General features: G+C 38.5%; 1 protein-coding gene across 1 annotated transcript; it reads right to left on the bottom strand.

Annotated features, from left to right (window-relative positions):
* Window positions 1–16,458: 16,458 nt before the first annotated feature.
* Window positions 16,459–18,758, bottom strand: ING1 (RING/FYVE/PHD zinc finger superfamily protein). The gene is made up of 7 exons (XM_078987144.1): window positions 18,407–18,758; window positions 17,885–17,956; window positions 17,587–17,774; window positions 17,439–17,499; window positions 17,248–17,344; window positions 16,849–17,002; window positions 16,459–16,772 (listed from the first exon to the last, which is right to left on the bottom strand). Exons 1-7 carry the CDS (start codon window positions 18,432–18,434, stop codon window positions 16,665–16,667), a joined length of 708 nt encoding a protein of 235 aa, XP_078843270.1. The 5' UTR covers window positions 18,435–18,758; the 3' UTR covers window positions 16,459–16,664.
* Window positions 18,759–19,483: the final 725 nt, after the last annotated feature.

Genomic DNA, 19,483 nt, shown 5'->3' with positions numbered 1-19,483 from the left:
GAAATTTAAAGCAAGAAAGATATAAGTGAATCAGAGAAAAAGATGCGGGTACTTTTGTTTCATCTGATCCTCGCGTTCGCATGTGAATTCAGGTCCTTGCTTGGCGTTCCAGCGGACTTTCACGATGGGTATGCAACTTTGTTTTGTTTGTTTGACCTCTCGGTCCATAATTTCTACCAGTTCTTCCATGAAGTTGAGGCTCTCGTTGATCTCGATCTTGTCAAGTGGGATAACAAGAGTCTCATCGGACAGACACTTTTTCAAATTCGATACGTGGAAGGTTGGGTGTAAGTTACTAAGTTCATGTGGTAGATTAAGTTTGTAAGCTACAGGGCCGATTCTGGAGAGAATCTCGAAAGGCCCTATGTACCTTGGGTTTAGCTTTCCACGCTTTCCAAAGCGTATCAAGCCTTTCCATGGCGAGAGTTTCAATAGAACACGGTCTCCTACTTGGAATTCCAAAGGTTTTCTCCGTTGATCAGCGTAGCTTTTCTGTCGGTCTCTAGATGCTTTCAACCGTTCACGAATCTGAACGATCTTCTCTGTTGTTTCTCGTATGATTTCCGGACCGGTGAGAGTGCTTTCAGTATCTCATCCTTTAGTTAATTGTGTGTCGCCAACTTCGGTCCAGCACAGAGGGGATCTGCACTTGCGGCCATAGAGGGCTTCGAATGGAGCAACCTTTATGCTCGTATGATAACTATTGTTGTATGAGAATTCGACAAGAGGTAAGTAGATATCCCATGCCTTTCCAAAGTCAATCACACAGGCTCTCAGCATATCCTCCAAAGTTTGTATCGTTCTCTTACTTTGCCCATCTGTTTGTGGATGGTAGGCCGTACTCATGTCCAATCTAGTCCCTAGGGAACTTTGTAGTGATTGCCAGAACCTTGACGTAAATCTACTATCTCTATCGGAGATAATGGACATCGGAACCCCATGCAATCTTACTATTTCCCTTATGTAAGTTCTTGTAAGCCTTTCCATCTTGTCAGTCTCCTTGATTGGCAGAAAATGCGTGGATTTTGTTAATCTGTCGACGATGACCGATATGGTATCAAGTCCACCCGTTGTCTTGGGCAACTTGGTTATGAAATCCATAGTGATCCGTTCCCACTTCCATTCCGGTATCTCTGGTTGTTGTAGTAATCCTGAAGATTTTTGGTATTCGACCTTAACCTTAGCGCAAGTAAGACATTTACTTACAAAGGTAGCAATCTCTGCTTTCATGTTAGGCCACCAGTACAGTTTCTTAAGATCCAAATACATTTTATCTGAACCTGGGTGAACGGAATACCTCGTATTGTGCGCTTCAGTCATGACCACATCCCTGAAACCACCATGTCTTGGGGTCCAGATACGGTCCATGAGATAATAGGCTCCGCCACCCTTGACTTCTAGATTCTTTTCCATTCCTCTTAGGGATTCATCCGTCACATGCTCGGGTTGTAAAGCTTCCAGTTGAGCCTCTTTAATTTGTGTGGATAAGGGGGAATGGATGGTCATATTCAGAGATTTGACTCTCCGACCAGTGTATTCTTTTCGACTGAGGGCGTCAGCTACTACATTGGCCTTGCCAGGATGATAACGAATCTCGCATTCGTAATTATTGAGTAACTCGACCCATCGTCGTTGTCGCATGTTGAGCTCCTTCTTATCGAAAATGTGTTGAAGGCTCTTGTGGTCGGTGTAAATAGTACTCTTTGTTCCGTACAGGTAGTGTCTCCAGATCTTCAAAGCAAATACCACTGCTCCCAACTCTAGATCGTGTGTCGTATAGCTTACTTCGTGTGTTTTAAGCTGACAGGAGGCATAAGCAATAACCTTCCCTTGTTGCATAAGAACACAACCAAGCCCTTGATTCGATGCATAGCAATACACTACAAAATCCTCTATCCCTTCAGGGAGGGATAGTATTGGTGCGGTGCATAAGGCTTGTTTCAGAGTTCGGAACGCCTTTTCTTGTTTTGTTTCCCAGTCAAAGACCATGCCTTTTTGGGTTAACGTAGTAAGAGGTTTCACGATGCTAGAGAAGTTCTTTATGAATCGGCGATAGTAACCAGCTAGACCTAGAAATTGATGAATCTTAGTGGGTGTCTTTGGTGCCGACCAGTTCTCAATGGCCTTAATTTTGGAGGGGTCCATGTGTATCCCTTTTTCGCTAACAACGTGGCCCAAGAATTTGACTCTTCGAATCCAAAATTCACATTTAGAGAACTTCGCATAGAGCTTCTCTGATCGTAGTGTTTCTAAGACCTTCCGTAGGTGTTGACTATGTTCTTCCTTACTTCGGGAGTAGATAAGTATATCATCGATGAATACAATGACGAATTGATCCAAGTAGGGATGGCACACTCTATTCATTAGATCCATGAATACTGCTGGTGCGTTGGTTAATCCGAACGGCATCACTACAAATTCGTAGTGTCCATAACGGGTTCAGAAGGTTGTCTTGGGAACGTCTTCTTCTAGCACTCGTAATTGGTGATATCCGGATCGTAGATCTATCTTTGAGAAGTAGCTCGCTCCTTGAATTTGATCAAATAGGTCGTTAATGCGGGGTAGAGGGTAACGATTCTTGACAGTGAGTTTGTTCAGCTCTCGGTAGTCGATGCACATCCGGAACGATCCGTCTTTCTTCTTTACAAACAAGACCGGTGCTCCCCAAGGTGAGAAACTTGGTCTGATGAATCCTTTTTGGTGAATTTCGTTAAGCTGACTGGAAAGTTCTTGCATCTCTGCTGGTGCCAGACAATAAGGCGATTTTGCTACAGGGGTAGCCCCTGGAATTAAGTCGATTCTAAACTCGACTTAGCGTTGTGGTGGTAACCTGGTAGTTCTTCTGGGAAGATATCAGGGAAATCTCGTACCTCCGGGATGTTGTTTATATCTTTTACCTCCCGACTCATATCGACGATGTGTGCAAGAAATGCCAGATAATCCTTCCGCAAACACTTTCGAGCTTGGATGCACGAAATGATGCGAAGGTTTGTACTTGATTTGTCGCCGTAGATCACTATTGTTTCATGGTTAAGGAGATTTAGACGAAATGGCTTTTTCAAAGCACATGATGTCGGCGCGAAGAGGACTTAACCAATCCATGCCAACTATAACGTCGAAACTTTTTATTTGGACTGACATAAGGTTGATTGGGAAAGAGTGACCGTCTAAAGTTAATGTACAACCCATGTATATGCAATTAGTGTTTTTTGTTTCCCATTTGCCATTTCTACAGTGAATGATTCTTCTAACATGCTAGGTTTATGTTTAAGTAAGTGAATAAAGTTTTGGCTCACAAAGCTTCTCTCCGCTCCGCTATCGAATAGGATGCATGCATATGAATTATCGAGAAGAAACGTACCAGCAACTACTGTAGGATTAGCTACGGCTTCCTCGTGACCAATAGCTAATACTCATCCTACTCCGTCGGTATTTGCTGCCTTTGGGCAGTTTCTTTTGTAGTGGCCCACCTCGCCACAACCGTAGCAGGCTTGGCCTACACCAGCACTGGGAACTTGAGTGATCGGTTTTGCGGGGGCCTTGCAGAAACGGGCAGTGTGCCCTAGGGATGAGCATATGGACCGGGGAACCGACCGGAACCGATCCCGGAACCAGAACCGGTACCGGAACTGGAACCCGATGGAACCGGTCGGGCCGGGACCGATACTATAATTTCGTCAATTTTTGGAATCGGAACCCGGTAAGAACCGGTCGTTGGAACCGGCCCAAAACCGGGAACCGGACCAGATAATCTTTAAAAAAAACCCATGCCTTTTTTTGGAATTGGACGTAAACAAAAAACTGATCTTCGAGACTTCGACTATGTTTCTTCTATTTCTATTATATTATAATGAGATTTTCAGGTTCTATTGTTATTGTTGTTGTAGGCATATATTAACATTTGTATAACTATAAATTATATGTAATTTTAGTTTCCAATTTTAAACCAATGTCTATCTATTCTATATTTCGGTAAAGATATTTAACAATTATAATTATCACTATTCTAATTAATAAATAATAATTCTACATTTCAGTTTTTGATAATTTTCCAAAACGTGACCTCCAAACAAAAAGTTTAAAAACAAACTAGGACATGCATGAAAATACGGCTAAGTCTTCAATTTTGACGTAAATTACAGATATCTAACTTTTCACCTTCGAGCTTATAATAATCAATTTCAAAGCATATTCCAAACAACGTTAAACCACAATCCGACTTATGTTAGGTAAAAAGAAAAACACTAATCCAAAAATACATTGCTATTTCTCGAAGACCGGTTCCAAAATCGAAAACCTGGTAAAAACTGGAACCGGTAGAGCCGGGACTGGTAGTACCGCCGGGCCGGTTTGGTTCTTGATTTTAGCCGAAGTCGGTTCCCGGGTCGGATCCGGGTCGGTCCGTTTGCTCATCTCTAGTGTGCCCCTTTCTGTTGCAGTTGGAGCACTGCATTTCCCGACATGGTCCGTGGTGGTGGTAATTGCACTTGGTGCACTTTGGGAGGATGCCGACATAAGGCTTTGTTGGGTAGAGACTTGTAGGAACGGTAGTAGGTACCGTCACAGCATTCACGGCAACCAATTGTTGTTTCTTCGAGGATTCTTGGGAAGATCCACCCTTCCCCTTATTCCACCCTCTCTTGTTGTTGTTGTTGTTATTGTTGTTTCCCTTGTGTGGTTCTGGTGTAGAAGTTGCTGAGTGTTGATGATTTCCGTAATCAATGAGCGATTGTGCCAGCTCCTTGGCACTTTCAAAAGTGTCAGGTTTGGAAGCTAACACACTTGACTGATTTGGGGCGACAGTCCCCAAATGTATCGCTCTATTTTCTTGCTCTCGGGATTATTGATCTGTGACATGGCAGCTTCCACAGCTGCAGTAACTGTTGCCAGGAACATGACAGCATCAAATTGAGGAGGTGGAGGTGGTGGTGGTATCGGTGTTTCGTTGTTAGGGTTACGTCTGGGATTCCTGCGTGGCAGCATCTTTAACTATACGTTTAAAAGATGATGATATGGATAAGAATAAATGAATAATGAATGTGTCTCATGAACTAAATTGCTATAGTTCAACAACAGATGATAGTATGAATTTCACAGATAGAAGAGCGAAGGTTATTCGTAAATCCGAATGTATGAACAAGCGTATGGTTTTTCCATAATATTTTAAAGATTGAACACGATACTCAACGCAGTAGTAATAGCGTGCGAATTATATTAATATAATAGATGATACAACGATCATGAAAATTTGACCCTTAAAAGGGTCTCCGATTACAAGAATTTAAAGGAAGTAAAAACTTTTAGCCGAAGTCCTATCTTATAACAAAATTTGAGGTTTTCGCAAGTATTACATGCGACGTGTGTTGCGCTTGGAGCTCGATTCCGCATCCGATTGCTTCGACTCCATAAGACGCCTATCGAAGGCGGCTTGTTGTTCCATCAACTCTGCGAGGGCTACATTCGTTTGTGCTTGGAATGCTTCGGCGCGGAGGTGGATGTCGTTCTGCAACATATCCAGGCGGCGGATATCGGCCGCATGGACTTGTACTTCCACGTTGACCTCTCGGATTTGGTTTGCTTGAACCCTCAATTGGTAGGACTGGTTGGCTAGTTTACCTACCATTTCCGGAAGTGCTCGGTCAGCTGAACCTCCGTCCCAGATATCGTAGAAGTCTCGACACATTCCGTAGGGAGAGCGTATCCCTTGTTGTTGGCTCCAGTGGATGAGGTGACTTCCCCAAACGGGAGTCGGTCCTAGGAAGTTCCTCCTAATGGGTGGAGGGTTGATTATCTCCGGTTCCGAGTCTATCCCGGAGTCGTCCCCTCCATCCAACTCAATAGTCTCTTCGTCCTCCTCCGGATCCTCTTCAATCCATCCTCCGTTGCCTTGTTGTGGGTAGTAGGGGTCTCCATGCGGGTGAAATCCAGCCATTTGATTATACGAGAATAGGGTTATAAGATTTGAACAAAACTTGAGACATGTAATACTAATTAATCTAGTGTATGCACCAAATACTCCTATAGTATTTAAATTGTACGTTAGATACTTGTCGATTTTGTTAAGTTTTGACTTGTTGCTCACTACGATCATTCCTTGACATACGTTAGTCAAATTTCGGATAAACATAGTTGATCAGGCTATATTTGTGCCAAATTTGATTACATATCTCAAGAACTAATCGTAGTGTCCAACTTGTCTTAATACTTTTTGTATAGTTCTTATCATAAAAATGTGTCGTTGTATGCATGTATTCCGGATTTTTATAACCTAAAATTATCCATTTATGTGAAATAAGGATTTTAGGTACAAAAACTTTTGTCAGAGACTTTGAGTCCCTAAGCATTTATAGTTTGTATATCTTATGAGGTTCGATATACTTAGTTCACTATAAACATTGCTCTGATACCAATCTGTCACACCCCCAAACCGGAACGGCGGAAACGTTCGGGGGCGGATGACTTCATGTGGTAACGTAACAAATGAATACATAGTAAAGAAAGCAATACAACCATCATATATATAATTGAAAGTTTACATTGTTTAAAAGTATACATGTTCAAAATCAATTACATTATGATGTCAAAATATGAAATTAAACTGGCGCCGCAGCATCCCTTCTCCAAAATCCGTTTGTTACCAGTAATTACTGAATCCCTGGGACATACAAGTAGTTTTGAAAGAGTAGATCAGCATTTAAGCTGGTGAGTTTCATAAGTATTTAATGACAATGTTTGTATGAAATGAAATGTTTTTGTTCTTTGTTTGCATGTTCCTAGAAAATCCTATATTTTCTACTAGTATAATTGTAACCTTCTTTCAGGACAAATGCTTGTTTCTAGTAAATGTATGTAAGTATAAAGATTTCAATTTGTCTGGAAAAACCCCGTAAATCATTGTGTTTTAATACCCCATGTGAGTTTTATAACCATGCTATTGACAAGGAATGCTTATACACAACGTTCTTCAGGCGTTGGAATGTTCTGACGTTTGTCACCCCAAAAGGTGGACTGTAGCTAACAGTCAGGGCGTGGGTTGTCAAGCCCGTATAGATCTATACACAAACACCATGCTCCCCCTCCAAGGGATTCTGGTATATAATACAGGACTTGAAATGTGTACTCGAACGTACGTGAAGTTAATGTCTCACAAACTTAGTATAAAACAGATTTACGTGTGAAAATGTTCGTTCGTTATTGTATATGAAAGTAGCTTATCGAAATAGTATTTCCATGTATGTAAAAGTTCGTAGTATTCTCGTAAAACTATACCTATTATAGTTTCCTAAAAGTGTGTTTCATTTGTTAAATAAACCCTTTAGCGAAAATGTTCACTTGTTATGAAAAGTGTAGTTTTTGTAGTGCCAAAACCGACACACCGAATGTAATATAAGCAAAGTATCTGATTTATATAAATACCTAAATCGTTTCTCATTTCAAAAGATTAAATGTTGTCGTGTTATACTTTGCATATGAAAGATTCCCTTTGATAGTTTCAAATCACATATGATTCCTTTGATAAAACGCGTAAAGTGAAAGTTTATATAACACCCGATAATAACCGAGTGTTTTACTTGTATTCCCCCCCCCCCCCCCTTTTAAAAGCATGTAAAAGTACTTATAAAACATTTAAAAACGTGAATTATAGGGGTATGAACTCACTTGTAAGATCGGAGGTTGCGGATGAAAAACCGGACAGAATTTCGGCTTGCGAAAGTGGATTTCCTCGGGATTCTCAGGAATCTCGGGGGCACGAACGACCTTCGGGACTCGAGCAAAGTGATCGGGGCTTCGGGGTAGTGCGGGCATGGAAATCGAGGCAAGATTGTGAGAGAAATGAGAGAGATGGGGTCTTTTTCCCGGAACCCTCGCATCTCTATTTATAGGGGTCTGAGAAGCCTCGGTACGTGGGACGTACGAGCGTACACGGGGCATACTCGTGCGTCATGCGTGACCGAGTCCTCGACTGCCTCGCTTCGGATGGGACGGGACGGGCAAGCTCGCATAGGGGTGACGTGGACGAACCGAGACCAAGGCCTCGCGTACGCAGGGCGTACGGGGTTACGCGGCGCGTAACTCGGATGAACACGCTGACTCCCCCTTCGGATAATACCGGATTTTTGAATTAAATTTATATATAATTTATTTAATAAACTTCAAAAATTCGTATCTTCTTCATACGAACTCTGTTTTTGATGTTCTTTATATCCCCGCAAAGGTGAGACCATACTCTACAACTTTCGTTTAGATTCCGTCGGCAAATTCCGAAATTATTTTTATTATCTATTTTTAAAAGGTCGCGGTAAAAAAATTTCTTTAGAAATTCATAACTCCTTTATCTAACGTCAGTTTTTGCCAGACTTTTTACCGCTGAAATACCATTGATGAGACCTTCGATTCTCGTTTAGGTCATTCCGGCCAAAAGTCGCTCGATCTCTGATTCGAGTTTTTAGTCGTCTGCTGTTAATCCGAACTTGAAAAATTCCTAACTTTCTTATACGAAGTCGGATTTGAGCGTTCTTTTTACGTACGATCATGGTTTAATGACATCTATCATAAAAGGTAATTTAATTAGTATTTTTGGATATTTTATTTTCGAAGTAAATTTTATTACAACTAACGTGGTTACAATACTTGATTTTTAGGTCGTTTACATGTAGTTGAAATATCGGGTTGTCACAACAGCCTAATGGTCAATGCCTTTTTGCATCAGGCACAATTTAGTCAAGACAGAAATTATTAAAAGGGGGATTTGAATAAAACTAAAAACTAAAATTGCAGTAATATTAAACTAAACAAAAATCAATATAAAAAACGATTTCAGTTCTGCTGTAACTTTCCTAATCATGCAATCAATATTGACTTGGTTATTTGAGATGCGTTCTATCTAAGCTGGTACTGAGAAAAACTAACAAGCTCTAGTAATTTCTCTTTTACCTAAATTAGTTAATCAAAACAAGCTCTTCAATTAACCCTAACTTTTTACTGTCTAATCAAACAAGCTCTTAATTAAATCAGAAAAGTTGCATTATAGTATATGTAAAATTCCCAGCAATACCCAATACTTCTCACAGGCTCGAAAGCGTAAAGATATGATTTTTACAGTTTATACCAGAGTTAAATTCCAAAACGGAACCAATCTGATACTTGTTACTTTTATCAGTTGAAAAGAACAATTACGGATTCTATTAACGGATTAACCGGAATGATAAAACCCTAGCTAGGTGATCAAACTAACAAGAATCAAAATCAAACATTTATTAAGAACAAAACTGAAGAATCTAGATAGAAACACAAATCAAAAACCAAATCTAATGATCAATCACATAAAAAGTACTTGTCTTTGCAGAACTGAAAATTAGGGTTTAGCCAGACATGGCCAAAATCTGGAAAAAAAAAAATAGATGAAAAGAGACATCAAACAACTAATCTTACTAATCTACTTGAAGGAGATGATCCACAGTCTTCAGATCTTTAGAAATTGATGAAATCAGAGAAGAAACGCCTCCAAAATCGTATTTTCGTTGTCTGGTACCTCTGGAATCGCTAACTTTTTGTTACTGGAAGGCTATCAGGGTTTTTTTATACGTCTAGCAGCAAAAACAGCGCACCTGCGATCGCAGGTTTTGAAGTAAATGCATCTTGGGCCTTTTTAATGAAGTAGGATGCTATTTTGACACTTTTTGGCCAACCTGTGATCGCAAGGAGACAACCTGCGATCGCAGGTTTTGAGTTTTCACTTCCGGATGAATTTTGGGCACAAAAGAACCTCAAAGGCAACCTGCGACCAAACTTGCGATCGCAAAATGTTCACCTGCGATCACAAGGAGACAACCTGTGATCGCAGGTTGTGCCTATGATGTCCGAAATTCCGTCTACTTTTAAGATCATTTTGAATCACGTCAATCGGAGTTACGGTTATCGAGATATGGTCAAAATACTGACAGGGGGTCAAAGCTGCCAGCAACATCCTTTAACTTTGATATTGTATATTCTATCTTCATGTGATCAATTCAATCGAATGTTTCTTGACCAAAGCATCTACCAAACATTCCTCAACATATTCCAGAAGTTCCAAGCTCCATTTTAAGCTCCAAACACGCATCCAACTGCTCCCAAAGCACTGCTCCACTCGAACTATCTGAAATCAACATAAAACATGAGCAGTATGGGAATTCTAACGAAATACATGAGCTAAACATTATTTATCTAAATAACATGAAAATGCACAAAATATGATGCTAAAATGATAATGAAAACTACCCTATAAGATGCATAAAATGGCACCTAACACTTACTTGAGCTCGGCCGGTCGCACACATCACACACCTTGTTCTTTTCAAAGTTCTTTTCTCTTTTCAATTTCTTTTCAAACTCCCTTTTAAAATGTTTTACTTTTGAAAATTTTCATATCGAGTCCTTGGTTTGAGTTCAGAGACACCCGAGAGTGTATCTGAATCCCTCAAACCAATGCTTTGATACCAACTTGTAACACCCCGAAAATCATGACCAAATATTTCATTTTAAATTAAGTAGATGATAAAATTGTTTACTGAAAATATCATCCATATCATATCAGCCGGAAATCTTGTGACAACCCAATATTTTCGAATCAGTGTAATGACCTAAAAAGTCAAGAATTTGTAATCTATTTTAATGTAATGAAATTTGCATCAAAATTTTGAATTTTTAAAAGTCTCTATTGGGTTACATAAAATGATAAACACCGTATGAAGGGTTTCAAAAATATAAAGAACACTAAAAACCGAGTTATAACGAAGAAGTTATGACCAATCTAAGAGTCACAGTAAAAACCGGCAATACTGATAAACGTAAAACGCAAAATTTCAATACAATTATATTTATCTTTAAGTATCTAAATGAAAGTTGTAGATATCATTAAACCGTATGCGTATATAAAAAGAACGTCCAAATCTGACTTCGTATGAGAAAGTTATGATTTTTCCAAGTTCCGAATATAGCAGTAGACAGCTAAAATACTCGAAATAAAGATCGAGAGATTTTTTGCCGTTACAACCTAAATGAGAATCTAAGATCTCAACAATAGTAGCACAACGGTATAAATTCTTATGAGAACGGACATCACATGAAGAAGTTACGGATTTTTAACGGACTTTTCGTGTCCTGACCCGTTAAAAATAAATAAAAATAAAAATAAATCAAATTTTGCCAACGGAGTCTAAACGAGAGTTGTAGAGCATAATCTCACCTACACGTGGATATAAAGAACGTTAAAAACGAAGCTCATACGCGGAAGTTATGAATTTTAAAAGTTTTCGATACAAAATCCGAGGCTGTCAGGCCCACCACGACGTGGTATTGTGACTGATGGGTGCAAGGTCCGTCAGAAAACGTCTCGTTAATGGAAGAGGATAGAATCCCTCACCACAACGTGGTGAGGTTTACCATGACGTGGCGCCCAAAATAGGGCTATAAATAGCAGTCGAAGGTGTTGGGTTTCATTGCTCATTTCTTTTCTCTCTCGTGCCGAAGCTCTGCGTTTAAACCCCCCGAAGCCATCCCAAATCCCCAGTCTTCATATCCAAGTTCCGAAGGAAGGTTTTTCACTCCCGAGATTCCCGAGATTCATGAGAAATTCAACTTTCCCTAGTCGAAGTTCTGCTCAGTTTTCATTTCACCTTCTTCTGTCTATCAAGTGAGTTCATACCCTTACAACTATGTTTTCAAATACTTTATAAATTCTTTTATACACTTTCAAAAGGGGGGAATACAAGTAAACACACAGTTACTCTTGTGTGGAAAACATTAAGCTTTTACTACACTTATCTTTATATAACAAATCATATATGATTCATAACTATCATATGAAAACGTTCGCATGCAACACCTATTCAATAACATTTTATCCTTTAAGAGTAAAAACATGTTGTTATACAAATATCAAACACTTTATTTATATTTTGGTGTGTAAATGTTCAATAGCGTTATTACAAATGTTTGACCTACATACCAAGCTGATACTGCACTAGGGTTTATCATACAACGAATCATACATTTGAGAAAAACTATAATAGGTATAGTTTACTAGATATTCAAGAGATTTCACAAACTATAAGTATTATATCAAGGAAATACTTTCATATACAAGAACAAATGAACTTTTCATACGTAAATCTATTTGATACTAAGTTTTGTGAGACATTCAGCTTCACGTACTTTCAAGTATGCATTTAAAGTCATGTATTATATACCATAATCTCTTATAGGGAGAACGTGATACTTGTGTATAGATCTATACGGGATTCACAATCCCACACCTAAACTGTTAACTACAGTTAGACCAGCAGGTCTGGGGTGACAAACATCATAACATTCCAACGCCTGAAGAACGTTGTTACAGGCAGTCTGGGTCAATAGTATGGTTATAAAACTCACATGGAGTATTAAAAACACGTTGATTTACGGGGTTATCTAATGCCTTAGCGATCCTTTTACATACATAAATCTACTATTCTAGGCATGAAAAACACTATTGCATAATAATTTTTGGAAGCTTTTTTTTAACTACCTTATACTTATGGAAAAATATTGGAATTTTAGAAACAACATTGGAAACAGTCGGGTCTTAGTAGAAGACTACTTTTATACTAGTAGGAAATATGTGATTTTCTAGGATTTTTCAAACATCCACAAACAAATTCATTCAAATTTATACAAACATTAACATTAAATACTTATGAACTCACCAGCTTAAATGTTGATCTGATATTTCAAATCTACTTGTATTTCTCAGGGATTCAGTAATACAGGTAAACTTCAGCTTTTGGAGAAGTGATGCTAAAGCGTCAGTTTTAAACTCATTTTGTCATCATATTGTAATTTGTTTTTGAAACAAGTATCATCCAATAATGTAACTCTTAAATTATATATATGATGGTTGTGTTTACTTTCTTTACTATGTATTCAACTGTTACGATACTACATGAAGTCATCCACCCTCGAACGATTCCGCCGTTCTGGTTTGGGATGTGACAAATCTCATAAGTCAAATATCATAAAACATGTCGTGGAATAATAATAATAATAATAATAATAATAATAATAATAATAATAATAATAATAATAATAATAATAATAATAATATCATATTACAATCCCATGGATCTCAAAATGCGGACATATATGTGTGTGATGCACTGCTACCGTGCCAGCTCCTTCCCCTTCGACGAAGAGGAACCTGAAACCAAATATGAAAACTATAAGCACAAATCTTAGTGAGTTCCCCATCATACCACATACCATACAATAACATATTATGCCAGGCATATCTGGGTGTCGGCCTCCCCTTCAGTCTATTTCAACTGGATAACTACCTAGCATATCTGGGTGTTGGCCTCCCCTTCGGTCTATTTCAATCGGATAACTGCCTAGCATATCTGGGTGCTGGCCTCTCTTTCGTTCTATTTCAACCGGATATCGGGGACTATTTCACCCCTTACCACTACCATATAGAATCATAATATACTGGCACATAGGACATAACAACCAATAGCATACCAGACAGTTATCACACAGACAATCATCTAAGTACAAACTCCTATTAGTGGGTTGGTATTCTGACCTTACACCCACTTCTACTAGAAGGTAACTCAGCTCGTAAAATTGTGTGTCGAATCTAGCGGAAAGTAGTCTTTAATAGTTGCTCCGATAACTCCCGGCTATCACAATCACATTAACACTCAATCAAAGTCTATAACATTATTTAGGGTAAAATGGCCATTTTACCCCTTGGTCCAATTGGAACATTCATAAGCCCCAATTCTATCTTATTAAGCCTAGCCTTCTCTATAGCCCATCAAAGGCTCCCTAAGGGCCCACTAATTGCTCAGTTTCTGAATTAGGCCTTATCCCCCAAATGGGCCCAAAATTTCCAAGTCCAAATATAATAATTCCAAAGGGTCCAATCATGGCCCAATAGGCCCAATACTCTAATTCCAGATTCCCATGTCCAAAGTTATACTTCACAGTAGGCTACGGGGCCCAAAAGTCTAGGCCCATTCTCTTAAGGCCCAAAACATCCACTCTCAATGCGTACGCGCGGTGTACTTGGCACGTATACCCAGCGTACTGCCAACTTCCTAGGGACTTCATCCATGACTTAATCTAGTAATTCCTTTCGTCCAAACTGCAGATCCAGGTCCTTTAGGACCTCCTAAACCATAAAGTAACAAACTTTATGTGCTAGCATGCCTGGTTGGGGTCAAAACATGATTTTGGTCCATTTAACAAACTTTAAGCCAACTAACACTTGCATGGTTGTGGCTTAACCATCAAGATCTGATTTTTATGACCATAGATGCTTCTAAGAGTCCAAAAGGACAACTCTAATGCTCTAAAACCCTCAATACTCAAGAATTCTCAACAATAGGGTCAAAAGGTGACATAAAATACCCAAATGAACAAATCTAAACATAAAATGGCCAAGTAAGGAACTTGATACCTCAAAAGAGTCAGAAATGATGTCAATCCACTGGATCTACAAACTCTTGGTGGATCCTTGCTTCTTCTTCAAGCTTCTTTCTTCCCATCTCACTAACACAACACATAAACACTCTCAAATGGCTTCCAAAACACAAAGGCACACAATAACGAGTTAGGGTTTTCATGGTGGCTGGCTATGGGTGAAGGGAGGCTGAACCAACATGGGTTATCTTTATATAGGGAGTAAACCCTAAATTTAGGGTTTAATGAACGGCACACGTATGTTGGGCATACTCCTGGTACGCTGGGCATACGTGCATGGCCTTCGCGGTTCATTCACATGAGTACGTTGGGCGTACATGGCAATGTACGCCCCGCATACAAAGCTTCCTCAGCCCACTTATGAATCCCAAAGGTCAAAGCCCAAACCGAACCATTCCACACTTCAATTAAGATGATTAATAATAATACCTGGAAAATCCCGAATGTTACAATTTCATAAAAATTTAATCTTTTTCAAACCAACCAAAATCATAATTGTTTACATTGTAGTTTTCAAAACACATTTGACATTAGAGTTTTTCCTAAAATCACAAAAACATAACATGATGAGGTGCATGATCAAGCCTTTGCCTTCCCATGATCATCTGAGGTACCTCAAACATAACCTAAAATATGTTAAGTGAGTTTCCCCAAAATACCACCACAACACATAATCCTAGATATTACAACAACATGCATACGAAACTTTCAGCATGTTTGGACCGCCGAACCGCCTTCAGCCTGTCTGGACCGTTCTTCGGGCCTTCAGCATGACTGGTCCGCCTCACAAGCCTTCAGTCTATCTGGGCTACCCTAGGTCTGTTGGCCTTCTACACACAGTAGGTCCGCCTCAATCCAACCAAGCATCACATGTCCACGTATAACATAATCCAACATAGCTACTAGCTAGCATATACAAGTAGTCATACAGGTCTAGCAGATAAATGATTTTCATCCAACTTTGGAAGGAATCTATTTTTCTCCATATGGTGGAAAATTTATTTCATTTAGGAAACTCTTTCTCTCTTTTAAGTCCAACCAAACACATGAATTCAAGGGAACTGGAATCTTTTTCCCTCAATTTCAATTGCTTTCTTGCCAACCAAACGAAGTATGATCATTTAATGAAAGAGCTAAATGTAGTATAACTAATAGGCGGGTGTAATTTCTACAAAATGGAGAGCGGGAGATTGGTAAGCTAATTGCAAAGGCCATGGAGAAATTTGGAAAAGAGCCTCATTGCAATTCTAGTAAGTTGCACTTTTTAGTCCTTTATATGATTAAAAAGGTGTCATTCAAATGATTAAATTTGATTTAGTTGCAATAAGTTATACTAGTTGGTGCATTAAACCAATTAAGGATGGAAAGACATTGTACAATGAGTTAGAAGAGGAATGAATGAGTTAGAAGTTGGAGGAATGAAAATGGTCTGAGGCTACATATCATGTCTCCACATTTCATCACAAATCAAAAGAATAAAAAATGCATGAGTTTTACTTTTTTGGGAATTATTCTACCATACTTTATATCTTTTCACCTTTTTATGAACAAAACTATTAACCACATGACACAAATAGGAACTAGAAGACCCACTTGTTCTAATCCATGAAAAAAAGAGTTCAACCATTAATTCATTGATCAAAGTGATAGAATTAATACTAAAGGTAGAGTCTCATAATTTCTTATATGTTACAATTTGGTTTTATGGCTCTCTATTGTATTTCTTTGATATGCAGCTTATTACCAAAGAACTTGGTATGAACCTCGAGAACGTGGAGTTACAAATGTTTGGCTCTTGTAAAAAGGTTTGTTATATTTTCTATCAAAAATACTTATGATGTAATAATAATAATTATTATTTATAACATTTGATGGTATTTAATTTGTAAACAAACTTTTTGAAGTGATAAACAAACTTTTTTTTACTATCTGAAATACTTATAAATCCAAAAGCACTTATTCAACACAAAATGCATATTAAAATTCTATAAAATGTGAAGTCTCAAGCATACCTATAAAGATAATCAACTCTATTTATCCCTAGAGTTATCCCTAAAGACTAAATGTAACACGAAACATTACAAGACCACACAAAATATGACTTATTTCATTCAGTCACTTCCTACAAACCATAAACAAACAAACCCTTTGAGTTCAATTACTCATTTACCCTTACGCTTTTGCATCCCACCACAATCACTACAATACCATTTCCCTTTTGGTTGCTCTTTCAGACCAACACACCCATAATGAAACCACTCAATCTTGCACTGCAATTAAAACAAATAATCATCTCATTAATTAATATCCTATTAATTAATTAATAGATATAAAACAAACACATACATCAGGATTATCACATGCCACCATCTCCCCATAGCTCACTTGGTTGCAGAAACAATATGTTGGCTCATTAGGATCCACGGGTAGATCCAAATCCATACTCGGTGCATTCGCAGCTGCCGCCGCCGCTGTGGCGGCTGCCCCACCAACCCGACTCCTGAATTGAAACAAACAATTTTCACCATCACAATACACAGTATACAGTATACAGTACACAGTGTATTGTGTTTGGAATGCATTGGACTGATGTAAGTGGGACAAAAGCTGCAAGTTTTTTGTTCAATCTAAAAAGGTGGGACATGGACTAGCTAAGTGTCCATCTTTTGTCTGTGCAAAAAGACGTGAATGCCCTCCACATCATTATTCAAGAAAACATAAGTTTGCATAATAAAAAATATTTACTTTTTTCGCCCTCCTCTACCACCTTCACTCTTTCCTGTTTTCCCATTGCCATCAGGGTTCAAACCAGTTGATCCAGCTGCAGCAGCATTATCCTTTTCTGCCATAACCATTGAATGTCAGAAGCAAAATGTGAAACTGTGTGTGTGTGTGTGTGTGTGTGTTGACAGATACTAAAAGGAAGAAGATATTACCACGGCGTTGTTCTTCTAGTTTTTTGAGATACTGATCAAGTTGTTGAATATGAGCATCCACCTGAAGAAACGAGATTTAAAAAGATTGTTGCATGTTTTGGTAAAAGTGGATATGTAAGAGAGAGGAAAAGAGTGATGAAAATGGTACCAAATCATATGCTTGAACAGCAAGAGTAACTTTTTCATCAGCAATTCTGATAGCATGTTTTTGCTCATCTTGTGCCTCATCTGAGAATTTATTAAGTGAAGTACCTGGTGCAATGTTTCCAGATTTAACTCCCTCTTTAAATCCCTCGATTTCCTGTATGCAATGTAATTCATTTTGCCTTTGAATATCTGCAGATAGTAGGGATTCATGAAAATATATCGATTCAGTTAGTTATAGACTTATATCTTATCATGATATTGAATAACATTTGATCTATGTGCATAAGCTAAAAGTATACCTTGCAAACTTTTATCCAAGTCGCGTAATAATGCGTACTTCCTTTGTAAAATGTTTGGCAATGGCTCCAAACCTGAATGAAGGAAAGAAATTAATGGCCTTGTTACAGACAACCTGATAATCAATGATGTTATGAAGTGTTATTTGCCTTAACAATGAGATTAGTTCCTAAAGTTTCATTTAAAGCGTAATATTTGTCAATCTTGTTCAAATTGATGTCTTGTTTACATCGAACATTAAAACAACGGATATTCTTCGTCTAACAAGCAAACAGAATCGAACTAAACACACAAACGCACAAGCAGAATCCAATATGCGTAGTTCATTGACTATCAGAATATCCAGATAAGTTTATTTCTATGACAGTTTAGTAAAACCCCTAAAAAATTAGGGTTCGAGTGAATTTTAGGTTTTTGTCGATCAATCTGGAAAATTCATGAGGAGTTCAATCTTTTGCTAAGAGAAGATATTTTATTACAGTAGCAATTTGAGTTACAAAAGGGGAAGGAAGATAAGGGCTTACTAGCTTGAAAGTCCTCGAAAAACGACATTTTTTTTGCGAAGGAAACTTTGGGGGAAAACTATGATTCGTTGGCCGTTTGAAAGCGCGCCTAAAATTCAATCGTGCCCTAATATAACGCTAACTATGGAATCAAACAACAAGAAAGTCACAAAGCGTTGGATGTTGAATCACCACCAAATTTCCTAATTGTTGCAATTTGATATTATCTTGAATTCAATTTATGATGTGATCGGAGAGAATTTCTGTCCAATAGATTATAGATGCGTTTTTCATAAATTGTTCAAAAAGAGTGTTGGGATACAGAAGGCTAGGTGTTTGATTAAAAAAAAAAAAACGAGAAATTTTGGGGTTCAAAAGAGAATAGGTTTCTGAAATGAATAGGTAACGGGGTTGTTATTTTCGGAATCTGATATTTCGATCTTAGGTTTAGAATAGAGATGTCAAAAAATCCCGTGAGACCCCGTTCCCGTGGGGTTTCTGTCCCGTTTGGGGGATTTTTTTTAAAAAAATCGAGGGCGGGGACGGGGCGGGGGCAAAGTTAACCCCCGTTTTAATTTCGGGGGCGGGGGCGGGGGCGGGGGTAGGCAATCCGGTCCCGAAATCCCCATGGGGACCCCGTTAATAAATTACACATATATTTACATATATTAATTATATAAATATAATAAAAAATAATATGATTTTGAGTTTCCAAAATTCATCAAAAAAACATGTGTTTAAGTTGTTAGTATAATTTTTTAAAATGCCATAACTTTTTTATTTTTAACATATAAAATTCTGCTATAAATAATTATTTGTTACTTAAAAAATAACGTATTTAGCCTAAATAACAACTTCTTTTAGCCCAAAAAAAAGTAGCCCAAAATCAATCGGGGCGGAGGAACGGGGGCGGGGGCGGGGGTAATAAATGTGATTCGGGGGCGGGGGTAGGAACATTGAACATTCCGGGGGCAGGGGCGGGGGCGGAGGAACAGGGAAATTTCTGGGGCGAGGGCGAGAGATGCACTCCCCGTCCCGTTTGCCCCCGTTGACATCCCTAGTTTAGAAACCGTGTATTTATTATTTTAATTTTAATCC

This window comes from Lactuca saligna, chromosome 1, assembly GCF_052625555.1.
Source record: "Lactuca saligna cultivar CGN05327 chromosome 1, ASM5262555v1, whole genome shotgun sequence".
NCBI lineage: Eukaryota > Viridiplantae > Streptophyta > Magnoliopsida > Asterales > Asteraceae > Lactuca > Lactuca saligna.
Note: the sequence above shows the minus strand (reverse complement) of the source record. Positions and strands in the feature narration are given on the sequence as shown.

Bases quoted from the DNA above. Each gene is read 5' to 3' on its own strand.
- ING1 (XM_078987144.1), bottom strand. From the start codon at position 18,434: ATGTCGTTTTTCGAGGACTTTCAAGCTA. The intron at 17,957-18,406 runs GTAAGCCCTTAT...TCCTTCATTCAG, and splicing joins TTTCGAGGACTTTCAAGCTA to GTTTGGAGCCATTGCCAAAC. The intron at 17,345-17,438 runs GTAATATCTTCT...TGGTTATGGCAG, and splicing joins ACTAGAAGAACAACGCCGTG to AAAAGGATAATGCTGCTGCA.